Genomic DNA, 15,499 nt, shown 5'->3' on the forward strand with positions numbered 1-15,499 from the left:
AGAGTTCTCATCACTAGGAAAACCAATTTTTTTCTATTTCTTTAATTTTGTATCATATGAGATGATGAATGTTCACTGAACTTGTAATCATTTCATGATGTACATTAAGTCATTACGCTGTACACAAACTTATACAGTGCTGTATACCAACTATATCTTAATAAAACTGGAAGAAAAAAAGTATTGTTAACAATTTTTCCAAACTTTATTATTTCCATTAATTTTTATTATGAAATATTTATACTTAACGAAAATAATGCAAACTATATACGTACGGTTTCAAGAATAAAACAAACACTTGCATAGCCATGACTCAGATTAAGAACTAGGACATCCATTCCCAATATCTTTGAAGTGCCCTATGAGCCTCGCTACAATCATCCCTGTGCTACTTCCCAAAATTCACCACATTCTGGAAGTTTGCTTATCATTCTCTTTCTTTTCTTTAAAGTTTAACCTCTTTTGGATGCATCTCTGAACAATATATTGTTTAGTTTTGCATATTTTTTTGAACTTATATAAATGGAACCATAACGTGTATATTACTCAGTCTCTGTTTTTTTTCTTTTTTTCAATCGACATTACGAAATTCACCCATGCTGATACACATTGCTAAAATTCATTCACTGTTACTGCACCTAGTATTCCATTGCATAACTATACCTGGCTTTACTTACCCACTCTCCTGTTGATGAATATTTGTAGCGTTTCTAGGTTTTGTTATTATAAACGACGCTGATGTAAAATATTCTTGCACATGTCTCTGGGTACCCACATGGAAGAGTTGCTGTAAGGTAATTTCTAGTCTTTATGCACATGTAGTTTTTTTTTCAATCACGCAGACTATATGAGCACAAATACTCAATTTTGTGACATGCATTTTTTGTAAGCTTCCCCCAAGTTTTTCTAAATTCTGCTTGAACATAATTTTTTTGATGTTTTAACACAAATGTAGTTTTATTTTATTAAAGATTTATGCTAGTAACTGAGTTAAGAATTTGCATACTCAGGTAAAATAAGATAAAGGAGAAAATTCAAAATAATAAGACATGTATTCAAGGAATTTTATACAAAATACTGAGTCCAAACAATAGCCCCCAATTTAACTCTATAACAAGTGCTAAATTATCTATTTTGGGGACTTCCCTGGTGGTCCACTGGATAAGACTCCACACTTCCAAGGCAAGGGGCACAGGTTAGATCCCTGGTCGGGGAACTAGGACCCCACATGCTGTGTGGTGCAGCCAAAAAAATAAAATGAAATAAATAATCTATTTTGTCAGTAAAACTAATATTACTGAGGTTACACTTTGAAATGATATTACCTCTGTTGTATTTAATCAAGGAAACAACATACAGACATACATCCATTACTGTATTCACGTGGCCAGTTCGTGAACTAAGCAGAGTGTAACGTGAGATAGTTTTATGCCTCTCTAATCACAGTCATCAGTGATGATCTATGGAATCTCATCTTCACACCACTTCATGAAAAACTGATCAAATGTAATAATTTAAAAATTTTTTATTTTAAAATTTAGTCTAGTTTAAAACTTGAATTTTAAACTCAATGTAAATCACGTTTCTTCCTCTGCATTATATATGTTCAGGCTTGATCTGGAACTCTTGACAGTTTATTGTGAAGGATGGTAGGAAATATAAAATATAGGTCAAGTGTACAATTTGATAAGTTTTGACACATGTATACACCCAGGAAATCACAACCCCATTCAAGAATGTGACTCAGAGAGTGTGGAATTTTGTGTATGTCCTTCAGGAGCAGAGTTTCTGTTTCTAACAACCCCCCAGCTCTCCCGAACACAAGCTCCACTGGCCTTGTTTGAACATAACTTTTAACGGCTACATAATATTTTACTAAGTAGCTATGTTAAAGTTACTTGAAGATTCCACTACTTTTAAGCATTTATATTGCCAACGTTTTTTTTCTTGACATGCACATAACACATCCATGTTCATTTTTTTTTTAATTTTGAAAAAGATATTTTTTGCCTTCTTTAATCATGGTAAAATATATATAACATAAAATTTATAACTGTAACCATTTTAAATGTAAGGTTCAGTGGCATTAAGTACATTTACATTGTTGTGCAACCATCACACTATCTCAAGAACTTTCTTATCCTCTTAAGTTGAAACTCTGTACCCACAAACATTAACTATCCACCCCACCTGCTCCTCCCAAATCCTGGTACTTTCTGTCTCTGTGAATTATTTAACTATTCTAGGTATCTCATGTAAGTGGAATCATATATTTGTCCTTTTGTATCTGGCTTATTTAATTTAGTGTAATGTTTTTAAGGTTCATCTATATTGTAGCAGGTATCAGAATTTCATTTCATTTCTTTTTAAGGCTGAAAAAAAAGTTTTATATACTGGACTTTTGGTAGAAGTGTTACTCAAAGGTGCAATTTCTTAGTCAAATGGTATGAATTTTGAAAGTCTTTTGTTGCTTTAAACTTGTTTTCCTCCACAGTTATATGGAATGTTTTATTTCACTATATTCTTGCTAGTAATGAGTATTATAAATTAAAAACAAAACAAAGCACTTTGCTATTTTCATGACCGGCTTAATTTTTTCTTTAATTTAACCTGCTATAAAAATTGGTTTGCCTTCTCCTTGAGGGTTCATAGCTGTATTGATAGCTAGGATATTCAATAAACATCTACTATGGGTGGGTGACTCTACCAGACATTCTGGGAGATAGTCATCAAGATGGAAGGCTGTCCTGGAGTGACATTTTTGCTTTGGATGACATACAAAATAACAAATCATTACATGGTTAATGGGGTGCTAGCTGCATTCCCAGAGGAAGACCCTAAGAGGGCTCTTGGCAGGAGGTGCACGTAGACTGTCCCTTGAGATTGTCATGCTGGCTGTGTGGCATCAAGGGAGATCAGGATGACAAAGAGATGTGCCAACTAACTCTGATGGTTGCCAATGAGTGCCTGAAACCCCGAGTTGAGAATAATTCCGAGGCTATTCCTTTGACCAGACATGGAGAGAGGATGTTCCTCAGTGGGCAATGGGTACTGTCATGGGCACAAGACTAGGGAGCGACAAGCCCAGAGATACCCCTTGGTTGCTATTTTTGATGTAGACCAGTCAGTTTTTTGGAGGGCTGCATTTACTTGTAGTTCATCTGATGATTGTGGAGTATTGTATTTAAAAAAGAAAAGAAGAGGAGGGGAGGGGAGGGGAAATGAAAGGAAAGAAAAGAAGGAAGGAAGGAAGGAGTGGGGGGAAGGAAGGAAGGAAGGAAGGAAAGAAGGAAGGAAAGAAAAAGCACTTACAGGCTGAGCACAGCATTTTATCTAATCACACTGACCTCATCTTCTTCTCAGGTAGTATCAAAAGATACTTATTTTATATATATACACACACATACATATATATACATATATATATACACACATATACATATATATACACATACACATACACATACATATACATATATATATATATCAGTCACCTGTGTCTGACTCCCTGGGTGATAGTCTTTACCCCCAAGGATTTGAAACATAAAATGCTAATAACCAAATTAGTTATAAGCAACACAAGACACAGGAAAATGATGCAAAGAAGTACAAGTGTCTAGTGAATGTTCAGACAACACATGCTGGGAGTACAGGATGGAGGAGCTCTGGGGTCTGAATTACCCTGGAGTTCTCCTCAAAGATGTAACAAGTTTCCCGTTTTGGTGTATAAAATAATTCAAGCATCTCTGTATCCTTCCACTTCACCGGAAATAACAGTTTGAATGACAACAAGTCAGTGATAGTGGGAGAAGAAGGAAGAGGGAAGGAGTGAAGAAAAGCATAGAAAGTTTGAATAGGTACACCGATTAAAAAGAGGGAAGAAATGGGTTGAGGGGCAGAAGAGTCAGAGAATAATAAAAGGGGGAAGAGAAGTAACAAAGAAAAAAGAAAAATTGAAAAGAGGGTAAAGGTAAAGGGGGAGGAGGAAAGGAATTGACAGTGTCGGGAGTAGGAAGAAAAATGGAGGAACAAAAGGAGAGGAGGGGGGAAGAAAAAGGGGAGGGGCAGGGGGAGGGGCGGGGAGGAAGAGGAAGATAGGGAAAGAGATCCTGAACCTCATTTCAAAGCAATTTAGAAATAACTCTAATATTGCTTCCTACACACTTTGTAAGCAGATTTTAGAAATGAAAAGAAATTCATAAAAATTATTCAATCATTTATCATACACATGCTAATCAAATACTTTCCAGTTATGTTTAAGAATGGAAGTTGTGTTAATAATAATTCTAAAAAATTTTTCAGCATTTATGGGAGAAGTGTGTGGACCAAAACTCTTTCTAGATTGTTAACCCATGAAAATTGAAATCACTTTTAGAATTGTATCTCAATTCAGTTAAACAAACAGTTTTTAAAAAATAATATACTGTTAGGCTGGGTCCCTTTCCTTTTACAAAGGAAAGGTTTGTTTTACAAAGACAGATTGAAGTGTTTTTAATGAGTATTTTGCTGATGAAATATTAGTGAAATAGTATATGTATTACTTTTTTCAACTTAATAAAAAATAGTAGCATCCCCTTTTAAGCACTCAGAAACATTTAAGACACCTCGTGAAAAAAAAAAGTCCTAACTAGAAACAGGAGTAAAATCAATTAATTTCATCATCAGAAGTAAATTTTTAATGAAGCAAACAAAAATATTTTGCTTTCCAGATAGAAAAATTCTTTCAGTCTTAAAAAACATAGAAGTTATGCAGCTAAAGTCAAATTAACTCCATGCAGTTTGATGTTGTAACTGATTCATTTTGAATTAAAATCATTTAAATACCTAGAAGATATGTAGCTTTCAAGTACAAAATTGTCTTCCTACTATTCCCAAATAATATTGAGGTATGTATTCCCTCACTTTTGTTGCTTTTTACAATTGTTTTATTTTGAAAAGTAACATTTATTTCCTTGTCTTTTCTTCAATTGTACAATTTCCCCCCAAACAAACCAATAATCTATTTTACATTTTGTGCAAAATAGGGACTAAACAAAGTTGTTCATTATCTTTTAACCAAATGATTTTGGAGTGAAATGCAGTATTTGTAATCTGAGGAATGTTATCGACCATCTCTTTTACATGTGTCAATAGGGGCTAGTGTGGTGCAGTTTAATTGACTAACAAATTGAATTTGGAAATATCCATTTTTTTTTAAGTTAATAAAATAAATGATTCCCTGCCTGATCCAAGTTTCTACATTGTAAACCTGGGCCAAAACCAAAAATTAAGCAGCTTTGTCACACACATTGTGTGACCCATACAAAAACAAATGATTGTTCTTCAAGTTCTTTTTCCTCCTTGAATCTCTTCTATCTCTGGAATAAATACATTTCTATTTAAGGCTTTAAACATTGAACACTTTTACATAATAATTTGAAGGAGTAAATTTCCTTTTCTGCTTATAATTCTCTTACCTTTTATGAGTTATCTTAAACACAGAGTTATCTTTATTTATTTGACAGGAGAAAATGCTGAATGTGCTTTAAAATTGGGACAAATTTACACTTTTTCAAAGTGTATAGGCATTTAAAGAACCACACTAAGACTTCAAGTTGCAGGAAGAAATAAAATATCTGAAGACAGTAACAATGAAAAACAAGCAAACAACAACAGAATAAACAAAAACCAAGCAAACAAAAGACAAATTCTTTCAAACACTTTGAAGTCAAAGTGGCCATATATCAGTAAATGTGAAATTTTCTTTTTCTCTATTTCATAGAAACCATAAGTTTATTTCAATATTGATTATGATTCATTAGAAAACAAAAAATGGAAAAATTATATTTTAATGTATTTTCCTCCTAACTGCTTTCCAGTTTGTGTGTGTCTTTTTTGTAAAACATGTGAACCTTTTAAAATAGAAAGTCATTGATAACTGTTAGATTTAAAATGCAATATATATTTTGGGGATTTATCCAAAGGAGCTAATCTAAAAGAGGAAAAAGTTATATGCCCTCAAATACCTATTCAGCACTAACAAAAGTAAAAAAAATTTGATGTAACATATATCTAAGAATAATGATTAACTTACATCTATTGGACTGATGAGAACATGCTGGCTAAAAATGATCATTATCAAAACTTGGAGGCAGCATGGGAAAATACTTACGGCACAACAGCAAGTAAAACATCAAGATATACAAATAAGATGACAAAATATAAATCTATTACAAATGGAAAACAACTGAAAAGAAATACTAAAATTAATTTTGTATGACAATGGTAGACATTGATTTTTTTTTACTTTATATTTAAATTTTTTAAGTTGTTTTATTCTCTTTTTTTTCTCTCTGCATGTATTTGTATGTTCACACTGAAGGAAAATGGATCAGAATCCCATCTTTAAAATGGAGTCAAGTTTCAGTGTTTCTGAATTCAGAGAATTGAATTATGTAACTAGACCAAACAGTTCTCCAGGAAAAAATAGAGAAGGAGGAAGGGGGGAGGAGAACAACAAGAAGTATAATGATAATACTTTTAAAAATCATTATTCTTAAAGAAAACAATTTATCCTGCAGCTATATTTTTAACTCTCACAAACTAAGTTGAACTCTGCACTGAAGATTAAATTTTCCCAAAGAAGTTGTGTAGAAAAAAAAATATTAACAAATAAGTGTTGAGTAGTTGTCTTTAATTTTTAAAAAGCCAAAGAAAAGAATGATGATAAATTATGGAATCCCAAGTCATCCCATTCCTATCCCTAACCTGGGAATGTGAGTCTTGACAAGAAATAGCCCTTCTCTCAGGTTAATTTTAGAGCTGGACTCACTCAGAGGGGAGAGATGAAGCACCAATCAACATCATTCAGTCTCCCCAACCTCAGCCTAAAATAGCCAGGTCACTGAGGCAAAACTGATTTGGGGGCTAAAAGGGTCTGCATCTCAGTCCCAGCTGCCTCCTCTCTCTTGTGTTCTTGCAGCCTCTGACTATACACAGAAGCTCTTGGTGGGGGTGGGGGGAGGATTAGAATTCAGTGAACAGCTGATTTTTGAAAAGAACTAATCAGTTTCAATTTATCAGTAGTTGGTAAATTTTTAATTTAATACATTTATATTTTTTCCTCTGTCATTTTAAAACATTAAAGAAACAGTAATTTCAGCTAACATTTAGACTTCTATTTTTAAATGGAAAAAATCAACATAAAAGTGAACCGATTTCAATTATTAACTTAAATTTGTTTCCCTTTGAATTTAGGATAAGAAAAGGTGGGCTGCATTTTACAGGCGTCTAGAGATCTGAATGAAGATTTTTGTGGGGTGTAACTTGCTTTTGTTTTAGGAATAAAGAGTAGTGGACATGCTCCCCAGGGAGAAAACCTGAGAGGTGCTTCTATTAATTCCTAAAGATTTAAATTAAATGAAGCAAACAGCACTTAAAGTTTCTGGGAACTGGAATGCCCTCCAAAGTACCCTCTTCCTTGTTCCCAGATATAACAGAAAAGGTTTCAGGAGATCGGGGTTCCTATATAGGGAAAGGCAAAGGAACACAACAGGCTTTCTGAGACCATATTTTAGCCCTTTCAAAAGTACACACACAGCACCAAGAAGAGTCCCCGGGCAACAGACCCACACATTCTCGCCAAGATAATTTTTTTTTTTCCCCTGGCCTCTTAATTTTCCTCCGAATGTTCTTTGCTCTAGTACAAAGAACATTTGTATTAGCTTGCTTTTCACTTAAGAAATTACTTCTTGAATACCTACTATGTGGCAGGCAGTTTCCAGTTCGTTGGTTTGTTTAAAATTGTTTATGGTCAAGAGCTGACTGAATATTAACAGTTAGAAACAGGGGGTAGAGTCGGAGGAGGTGTGGGGGGGTGGAAGAGAGATATCGCCCACCTTCTTGGAGAGAAAACATTTTTTGTCTGCTCAGCAACTGATGGCTTATGGTATTTTAATTTCTGCAGACCCATGGAAAGAAAAAATATCACAAAAGTAAAAATCCGACAAACACGTGGCTGGCAAGAACAAAACGCGGATTTGGAGGGTGGGTTTTTAAGGTGGTGGAGATGGAGAAACCGAGTTGGAAGCCCTCCCCCACCTCCACCCCCAAGCCCCATTTCTTTTCAGCGCGCGGGGAAAACGGGGAGGGGGACAAAGGTGGAGTGTGCAGTTAACTCCTGACTTTTGAACGGTAGAAAATCTTCTGCCAGAAGGGCGGTGCGCCGAAGTCGGAATCGGCTCACTGACTCTGCAAACACAAAATAATAACAAGAAAAAAAAAAATCTAAGGCATTCATATCGGTGCAGCCAACACGTGTTGCGGAGTCGGCCCGGGCCGCAGGCGACTGAGACAATGGGGTCGGGGACCGGGAAAGGGAGAGTGACCCCCTTCCTCACCTGCCCTCGCAGCACGCGTGCCCGCGACAGAATTATTTCTCCCTCCCTTAGAACCCAGAGCAAAACCCCAGCTTCCGCCCAGTTCGAAGAGACTCTGGTATGACTGGGGGTCCACCCCCGCCCCTTTCCCTGGTTCGCTGGGTAAGGGGGCTCCAGGGTCCCCTGGCCGCGCTCTCCACCACCCGCTGGCGCCATCCCAGCCCCCGCCGCTAGAAACTCGTTGGCCTCGCTCGCCCCTCGGCCTGGGATCCCGGGTGCTCGTGGACCGCACGCCCGGCTCTGCGTAGCGTAGCCGGGACTCCGAAACGCGCGGCCAACTGCCCCCTCCCCCACCGCCGAGACGGGGTGCTACAGCCCACATCTCGCCCCTTGCCCAGTCGGGTCCGTCCCTCGGGTTCCCGGGGCTAGAAGATCCGGAACGAGTTGGTCAAAGGCGAGGGAAGGGACCAGGGCGGATCCGCTTCCCCCTCCCCAGGCGGGCGGGGGAGGGGCCGCCGCCCCCTCCTCCGAGCACAGCTCCCGCCCCTCGCTTCCCCGAGCGCCGAGCGGAAATTACCCCCTCCCCCTGCGGGTCTGACCTGGGGACGTGGGCGGGGCTTAGAGCTCGGCCCCCGGCCCTCGGCGCCTCTCCCGCCTTCCCGCCGGGATCCAAATCCCGCACCCCAAACAAAGTTCCGAGACCCGAACCCAGCGCTGGGAAAGCTGCCGTCGCTGTCGCGGGTGGGACGGGGGTAGGGTACTCCACCTGTCTGCCCCCGCGTCAGGGAGGGAGAAAGGGATCATTTAGATCTCCACCCTGTCACTCCCTGCCTGAGACCTCCCCCTTTGGTTAGCCCGGGTCCGCTCACGCGACCACTCCTCTTCCTTCTCTCCACCCCTCCCTCTCTCTCGGGGTCATCTTGGGCCGGATCCGCGCTTTCCCCCAGGACCACGAGACGTTATAGTTCAACAGCCGAACCCCCGGTATGAACCCCGGGGGAATCCCGAAACATGATTTCCTGTGGATCCCTGGTTTCCAGCCACGATCCCCCGTGTTTCCAGCTTCCCAGTCCCGCGCTCGCCGGGCCCCTCGATCCTATATCCCCCGAGGCGAGGGATTCTCCTAGCGCTGGGGCTGGGAAGGCCGAGACCCCCCCCCACTTAAAGATGTAGGGGAATAGCGCTTTTCTTTTGAAATCATCGGCTCGCGCGACCCCCTCTTGAAGACCCCAAAGTCCTCGGCTTCTCTTTGTCTCTCTCGGCCGTCCCCCGCCTGTCAGTCGCTAGCAGTTAGCTGGGGTAGGGTGGGCAAACTCCCCCCACTCCCGGCCACTCGAATGAAAAATAACCGCACATTTTATCCAACCCATTAAGAGGTGGGAGATTCTGGGCCGGACCACTCTCCCCCCAGCTAGGGCCCGGGTAGGGGGATGGGTGGGGGGCGGGGCGCCTCCCTAGGGGCCAGATTCTTGCAAGGGGGAGGGGGCAAGTAGAGCTTCGGGAAAACAGCCCCCACCAGCCCAACTTACCCGGGGGGTGAGTTGAGAGGCACCCTCCCCCCCCCCGGCCGGGAGTTTGGTGGGCTGGGCCAGGTTGGAGGGCCCAAGGGCCCAGAGGCGTCGGGGGTCTTCCCCTGCAGGGTGGGTGGGGGCTTTCACCACGTGGCTTCGCCTTTTTTTTTTTTTTTTTTCCGCTCCATTTTTTTTTTCAAGTCGATTTTATTTAGAGGCGGCGCCAGGGCGGCCGCGGAGAAACGTGACACACCAGCCCGCTTGGAGGGGTTTCGGACAGAAGGGAAGGAGCCGCGCCGCGTCGTCCGCCTCCCAGCGCGCCGCGGGCACTTCTCCCGGGCCTCCCCGAACTCTCCCGCGACCTCTGCGCGCCCTCCGGCCGCCTTCCCCTCCTCGGCTCCGGACAACTTCAGGGGTGGGGTGCAAAGAAAGTTTGCGTCTGCTGCCGCCGCCTCCCGCCTCGGCCTAGGAGGCTCGCCGCCCGCGCCCGCCCGCTCGGCCTTGCCCAGGACTGCGTCCTGCCCGAGACCGCCACCATGAACAAGCTGTACATCGGCAATCTCAACGAGAGCGTGACCCCCGCGGACTTGGAGAAAGTGTTTGCGGAGCACAAGATCTCCTACAGCGGCCAGTTCTTGGTCAAGTCCGGCTATGCCTTCGTGGACTGCCCCGACGAACACTGGGCGATGAAGGCCATCGAAACTTTCTCCGGTAAGAGTGCACCCACCTCCCCGGAAAAAGCACCGCGAAATGCCTAAACTACGGGGACCTGCTCCTCTTATTTCCTTGCCCGCCAACTCCTCTCTGCCCCCGGCCTGCGGGGCTTGGCCTCGGTACCGACTCCCATCCACCTTCTCCGACGCCCCCTGCGTCCCCTCGCTGGCCCCTCGCGCGGAAATATCCGTCTTTCCTCGCCCCTTCCTCTTAGCCCGAGATGAAGAGCTGGAGGCTTTAGTGAGGTGATTCTCCTAGCCCCCAACCGACGGGGCGGGAGCCCCTGTTGGCAGGAGTTGGGGGGGGCTCGCCACCGAGGCGAACTCAGTCTGGGCGCCCTACGTCAGTCCCTCGGTGTCCGAGGCTGGACGCCCCCACCCCGTGCGCACCCCCTCGCCTTCCTCCGCCGTAGGCCTTTCCGGGCTGGGAAGGGGTCCCCGCTCCGCTCCCGACCTCCAGGGTTTCCGTGGGGACGGCAGCCTTCGGGCCTGACCTGAGAGGAGCGGGGTCCCGCCTACCGCCCAGGGCCCGGGGCTTGAGCCATTTTGATTTGAAAGTGGGGCGTGAGCGGGGTGGCGCGGCGGCGGCGGCGGCGGCGGCGGCGGGTCGCCATGCTGCTTCCCGAGACGCCCAGGCTGGGCCGAGAGGAGCGCGCGGCGGCCGCCGGGGACCCTCCTCGCGGGGCCCAGCTCCGCTCCCCCGGACCTCGCCAACCGGCCGGCCCCGACAGGTGACCACCCCGCCGCCCGAAGCCCTTCTCCCTGGTTCGACAGGAAAATAAAGTTTCATTCTGCAGCCCCACCCCCACCTCCCGCCACAGACTTTGGGAGAAACGGGGGAGCCCTTTCTCGGCCCCTTCTCCCCACATCTGGGAGCCGTAAAGGCAGCCGGCCCACACGGACGGACGCCCTCGCACCTCCCCCAGATCCGGCTCCCAGAGCCGTCCACTACTCGGCTACCTCAGTGAGAGAACAAAACAAAAATTCAGAAAACACGGTAATGAATTTAGAGAGTCCACCATTCCCCAGGCGACCTTTTCGCATCCGGCTGCGGAACCCACTACCTGGATTCCTAGGAAGATCTCAAATCCCAGTAACTCCTGAATTACTCTGATTTCTCCTTCCTTTTGCCGCCCCCCCCACCCCCGCCGTCCAAGCTCTCATGTTGTCTTTTTCAATTTAATCTTTAGGGAAAGTGGAGCTGCAAGGAAAACGCCTAGAGATTGAACACTCCGTCCCCAAAAAACAAAGGTAGGAAAGAGCTCTTCTCTGGGGAGGGGGTCAGCCTGGGGGCGCTGAGAGGCTGTGTTCAGGGGTCCATAGTGTCTCCAGTGGAAGAAACCCATTACTGGCCTTCCCACCCCCAACTCCGGATGTTGGGGGCAGGGAGGGAAGATTGGCTAAGATCTTGTAATGGGTGGTTTACAGCTTGTAAAAAAAAAAAAAGGCTGAGGCTGGGGTGGGCTAGGAGATGTTACTTGGAGAAGTAAAAGCGAGAAAAATCAATAGAGGAGGAACCTTGTGGAGTTTGTTCATGGTGTGTGGGACCATTTTTGTGGGGAAGCTAAAAATCTTTAGAGAGTTGAGACTCATGGACATTCAGCAAGTTTCTAGCAGGACTGTTTTTCCCCCCCTTCCCTCACCATAATTCTTAAGTGGATTGGGAGGGGGTCCCCTTTGACTCCCTAGGGGAAGTGGAATGAATTCCTGCCACCCAAAGAATTCTGTGCTTTATTTATATTTCTGCAACAGGCAAAGACATTATTTTTTCACAGACACCTATCTCTAGTCCCTCCCATCACACATCCTCCCCTCCCAACTGGATTTTGCAAATATGCTTTGGCTGTACTATCCTTTCTGAGCCCCCCACCCCCACTCCTTCAGTCCATTGTTGCAAGGGGACCGACCATCTGGGGTGAGAGCTTTGTGTTCAGGCTGTGAGCTGGGGCTCTTTGGAGGGTCTAGAACTCCCTGGATGAATGGGGTGTGTGTGTGTGTGTGTGTGTGTGTGTGTGTGTGTGTGTGAGAGAGAGAGAGAGAGAGAGAGAGAGGGAGAGAGAGAGGGAGAGAAAGAGAGAGTGTGTTCCAATACCTTCCTATCCTCACTTGAGCAAAGGGGGTAACTCTTACCATGTTATCCCCAAAGCTGATTCATGGTTCAGATCTTTCATTGAACTCTGGCTGGGAAGTATAAGGGCAGTCTTTCTGCTTTCTCAGACCTGACTTTAAACATGTTGACAGTGCAGAGTTTTCTCTCATGTTGCAGCCCCCAGTAAGTCTTTGATCTTCTCTTCGCTTTCTCCCCTCATTTCAACTGGAAACTTGCTACATTTTAGAATAGTTCCTGGCCTTTTCTGGGTGGGAAGGTGGAGGTGGGTGGCTGTGTTTTTCTGAAGGCAGTTAAGAGAGTCTAGAAAGTTTAATGTGAGAAAAATCTGTTCCGTGGTTTAGCTTGAGATACTTAAGTAACTTGGAACTATTGTTTCTATAGATGATCAATATGGCTTGTAACTATGTTTATAGAGCTTGTGATGTAACCTCAAGTGCTTGAAATACTTTGTTATTGGAAAGGCAATTAGAGTTAGGAGTAAAGAGACAATAAAATCGGAAGAAAGAAAAAAAGTCTTATTTATTATTTGGAAGCATTTCCTGGAGATGGGAATGAGAGAGCTATGTACACTGACATCAGTAGATCTACTGAGAAGATAGTGGATATTTGACCTGAAAGCTAAGTGTTTGAAACATGTTGATGGACAATAACCAGAATAACTGGAATTCTGAAATATATGGAATTTTTTTCTTTTGCTCTAAAGGATGGTTTAAATTTTAAAGGGAATAAAGTGATAAGCAAGAAAATAGCAAAATGTGATGAAATGGAACGCAAAACATTTATATTTTAATTTTCATGGTGCACAGTGTTTATGGGTCTTTTCCCCTAAGCCATCTGCTTGCTTTAAAGCCATTTTTAGGCTCCTTCTTGTTCCCTCCAAAATGTATTACTGAGGGCTCCTTTGAGTTGGGAAGGGGTGGGGTTTGTGAGGAGTGGGTACAAAATCTTCCCTTCCACACCCATATTCAATCTTTTGTGTATTCTCACCCCCTTCCTGAAATAATTTTTGAGCACAAACATTGAGTCAGTTGTGTTTTATTTTTTTCTGAGTGGTGGTAAGGCACTTCATTTTTCTAGAATGAATCAATTTTTGAAGTTTTAGGATTTAAAAAAAGAAAGTTTGTTTTCATGAAGTCAGTTTGCTCTCTATCATTTTGTGTTCTTTGAGGAAGCATGTTGTGGTATGTGTTTTTAGTCTGTCTGAAAGTATTTCTTCAGTTGGTTTGTTCCTGGCTTTTTCAGTCTCATGATGTATAGAACAGGAACTAGTTAATTAATTATGACTAATATATTTTAAGCAAAATGAACAATGGTGCATATATAGGTATATTTTTGTGTATATATATATATATTGTTTTAACTGTTTAAAATAGAAGAGAACTCTTCTTGATGTACCCAGTTCCAAATGAATTATGACTTTTTAAACATTTCTAAGAGATTCATAAAAACCTGGCAACCTAAATGTTCCTCTTTTTTTTTTTTTAAGAGGGGGGTTATCAAGAAAATGATAAAATATTTTTTAGCAGTTAACTCTAACTGATTTTGAAGTATTAATATATTTTGTTTTAACCTTGTATCTATTTGCTAAATATAATTTATTCCTTTTTAAGAACTCAAGAGACTGAACTTTAAGTTGAAAAACTGAAAACATTAAGTTGAATTTTTAAAATGGGTGGCGTTAAATTTCTCTGAGATCACCTTCCCAAATACCCTCTTAGTCAGTGTTGGAATTTTGGTCAAGAGTTTCAGCTTATTGTTGAGAATTTGTATATATTCACTGTCAAGTATTAGGACAAAGGAGGAAAACCAAAAGCATTTTAAAGACAGTTGTGGAAAGGATTTGTATGTTTTTTTTGTTTGTTTGTTTTTAAGACACTTGAGTAGTTAAGGTAGAGGGGTATCATGTTAGTGAGGCTTGGGTATTTGGGGAGAAAATTCCTTAAAAGGGAATTAAATTTTTGTTTCATTTGCCACTGTGTGTGCCTTTTTCTAGAGGAATGTGGCCTAAAGATAGCATACCTCCTGTCCACTGGTGTCATCAAAATAAAAGTTGTTGCTGTTAAGAAAAGAAGTGAAGAGATGTACTGCATTTCTCTAGGTGAAACGTGTTCAAGTTAAAGACTTTGATTTCCTTAGGCAGATTAATGGTTGTTTTCTCTGACTTAAAATGAGGTGGGCTAATAACACTTTCCCTTAAATTTCTAAATATCAAAAAGCACACAAAAATTGGTCTCCTAGCCCTATAAGTGTGAGAACTCTCAGAAGAGAAGTATTCAAACTTAATTCTGATCTTATGGTTTAATTTTCTGAAGTTAGTTGCTTTAAAAATCTCTGCAAAGGGATGTCTCGTAAGTGGCAAAAATATTTTTAAGTGATTTGTGGAGACTCTGAAGAAATAATTGGATCACTAAATGTTTTCAAAACAGACAAAAATTTTGCCTTCAGAAATGGGTTTGCCTTTAAGGAAAATTGTTCTTATGGGCTGAAAATTAATTATGGGGGTTGTTAAGAAACAAGGGAATGTCTTTAAAAAACAACTATAAAGGAGGACAAGTACTAGGGTGGGAGTACTTGCAGGCACTTTTGCCTTAGTGGTTATGGTTGAAAGATATGTCTGACCAGATAATCAACTAGTAAGTTTAAAGTAGAAACGGTTTGTGACACTTTTAGTCAAAAGGTTTTCTTACTAATATCAAGTTTTTCAGTTTTAAATAAGTTGATTCTTAATTTTTCTGCGTTCTTTGGAGGAAAGGTGGAAATCAATTCACTTTACCCATTTTAATTTTCACCTAGAAAATAAATGTTTAC

General features: G+C 42.2%; 1 protein-coding gene across 2 annotated transcripts in view; it reads left to right on the forward strand.

The window, feature by feature from the left end:
* The first annotated feature begins 10,004 nt into the window (after positions 1-10,004).
* Positions 10,005-15,499, forward strand: part of IGF2BP1 (insulin like growth factor 2 mRNA binding protein 1) — a 38,839-nt gene continuing 33,344 nt past the window's right edge. The window contains exons 1-2 of one of the 2 annotated variants that reach the window (XM_049702537.1): positions 10,005-10,579; positions 11,772-11,832. In XM_049702537.1, coding sequence (XP_049558494.1) covers positions 10,405-10,579; positions 11,772-11,832 — 236 coding nt within the window. In that variant the 5' untranslated portion in view covers positions 10,005-10,404. The remainder of the gene's footprint in view (positions 10,580-11,771; positions 11,833-15,499) is intronic. The other variant, XM_049702536.1, reaches the window with a different exon arrangement.

This window comes from Orcinus orca, chromosome 19 (assembly GCF_937001465.1).
Source record: "Orcinus orca chromosome 19, mOrcOrc1.1, whole genome shotgun sequence".
Taxonomy (NCBI): Eukaryota; Metazoa; Chordata; class Mammalia; order Artiodactyla; family Delphinidae; genus Orcinus; species Orcinus orca.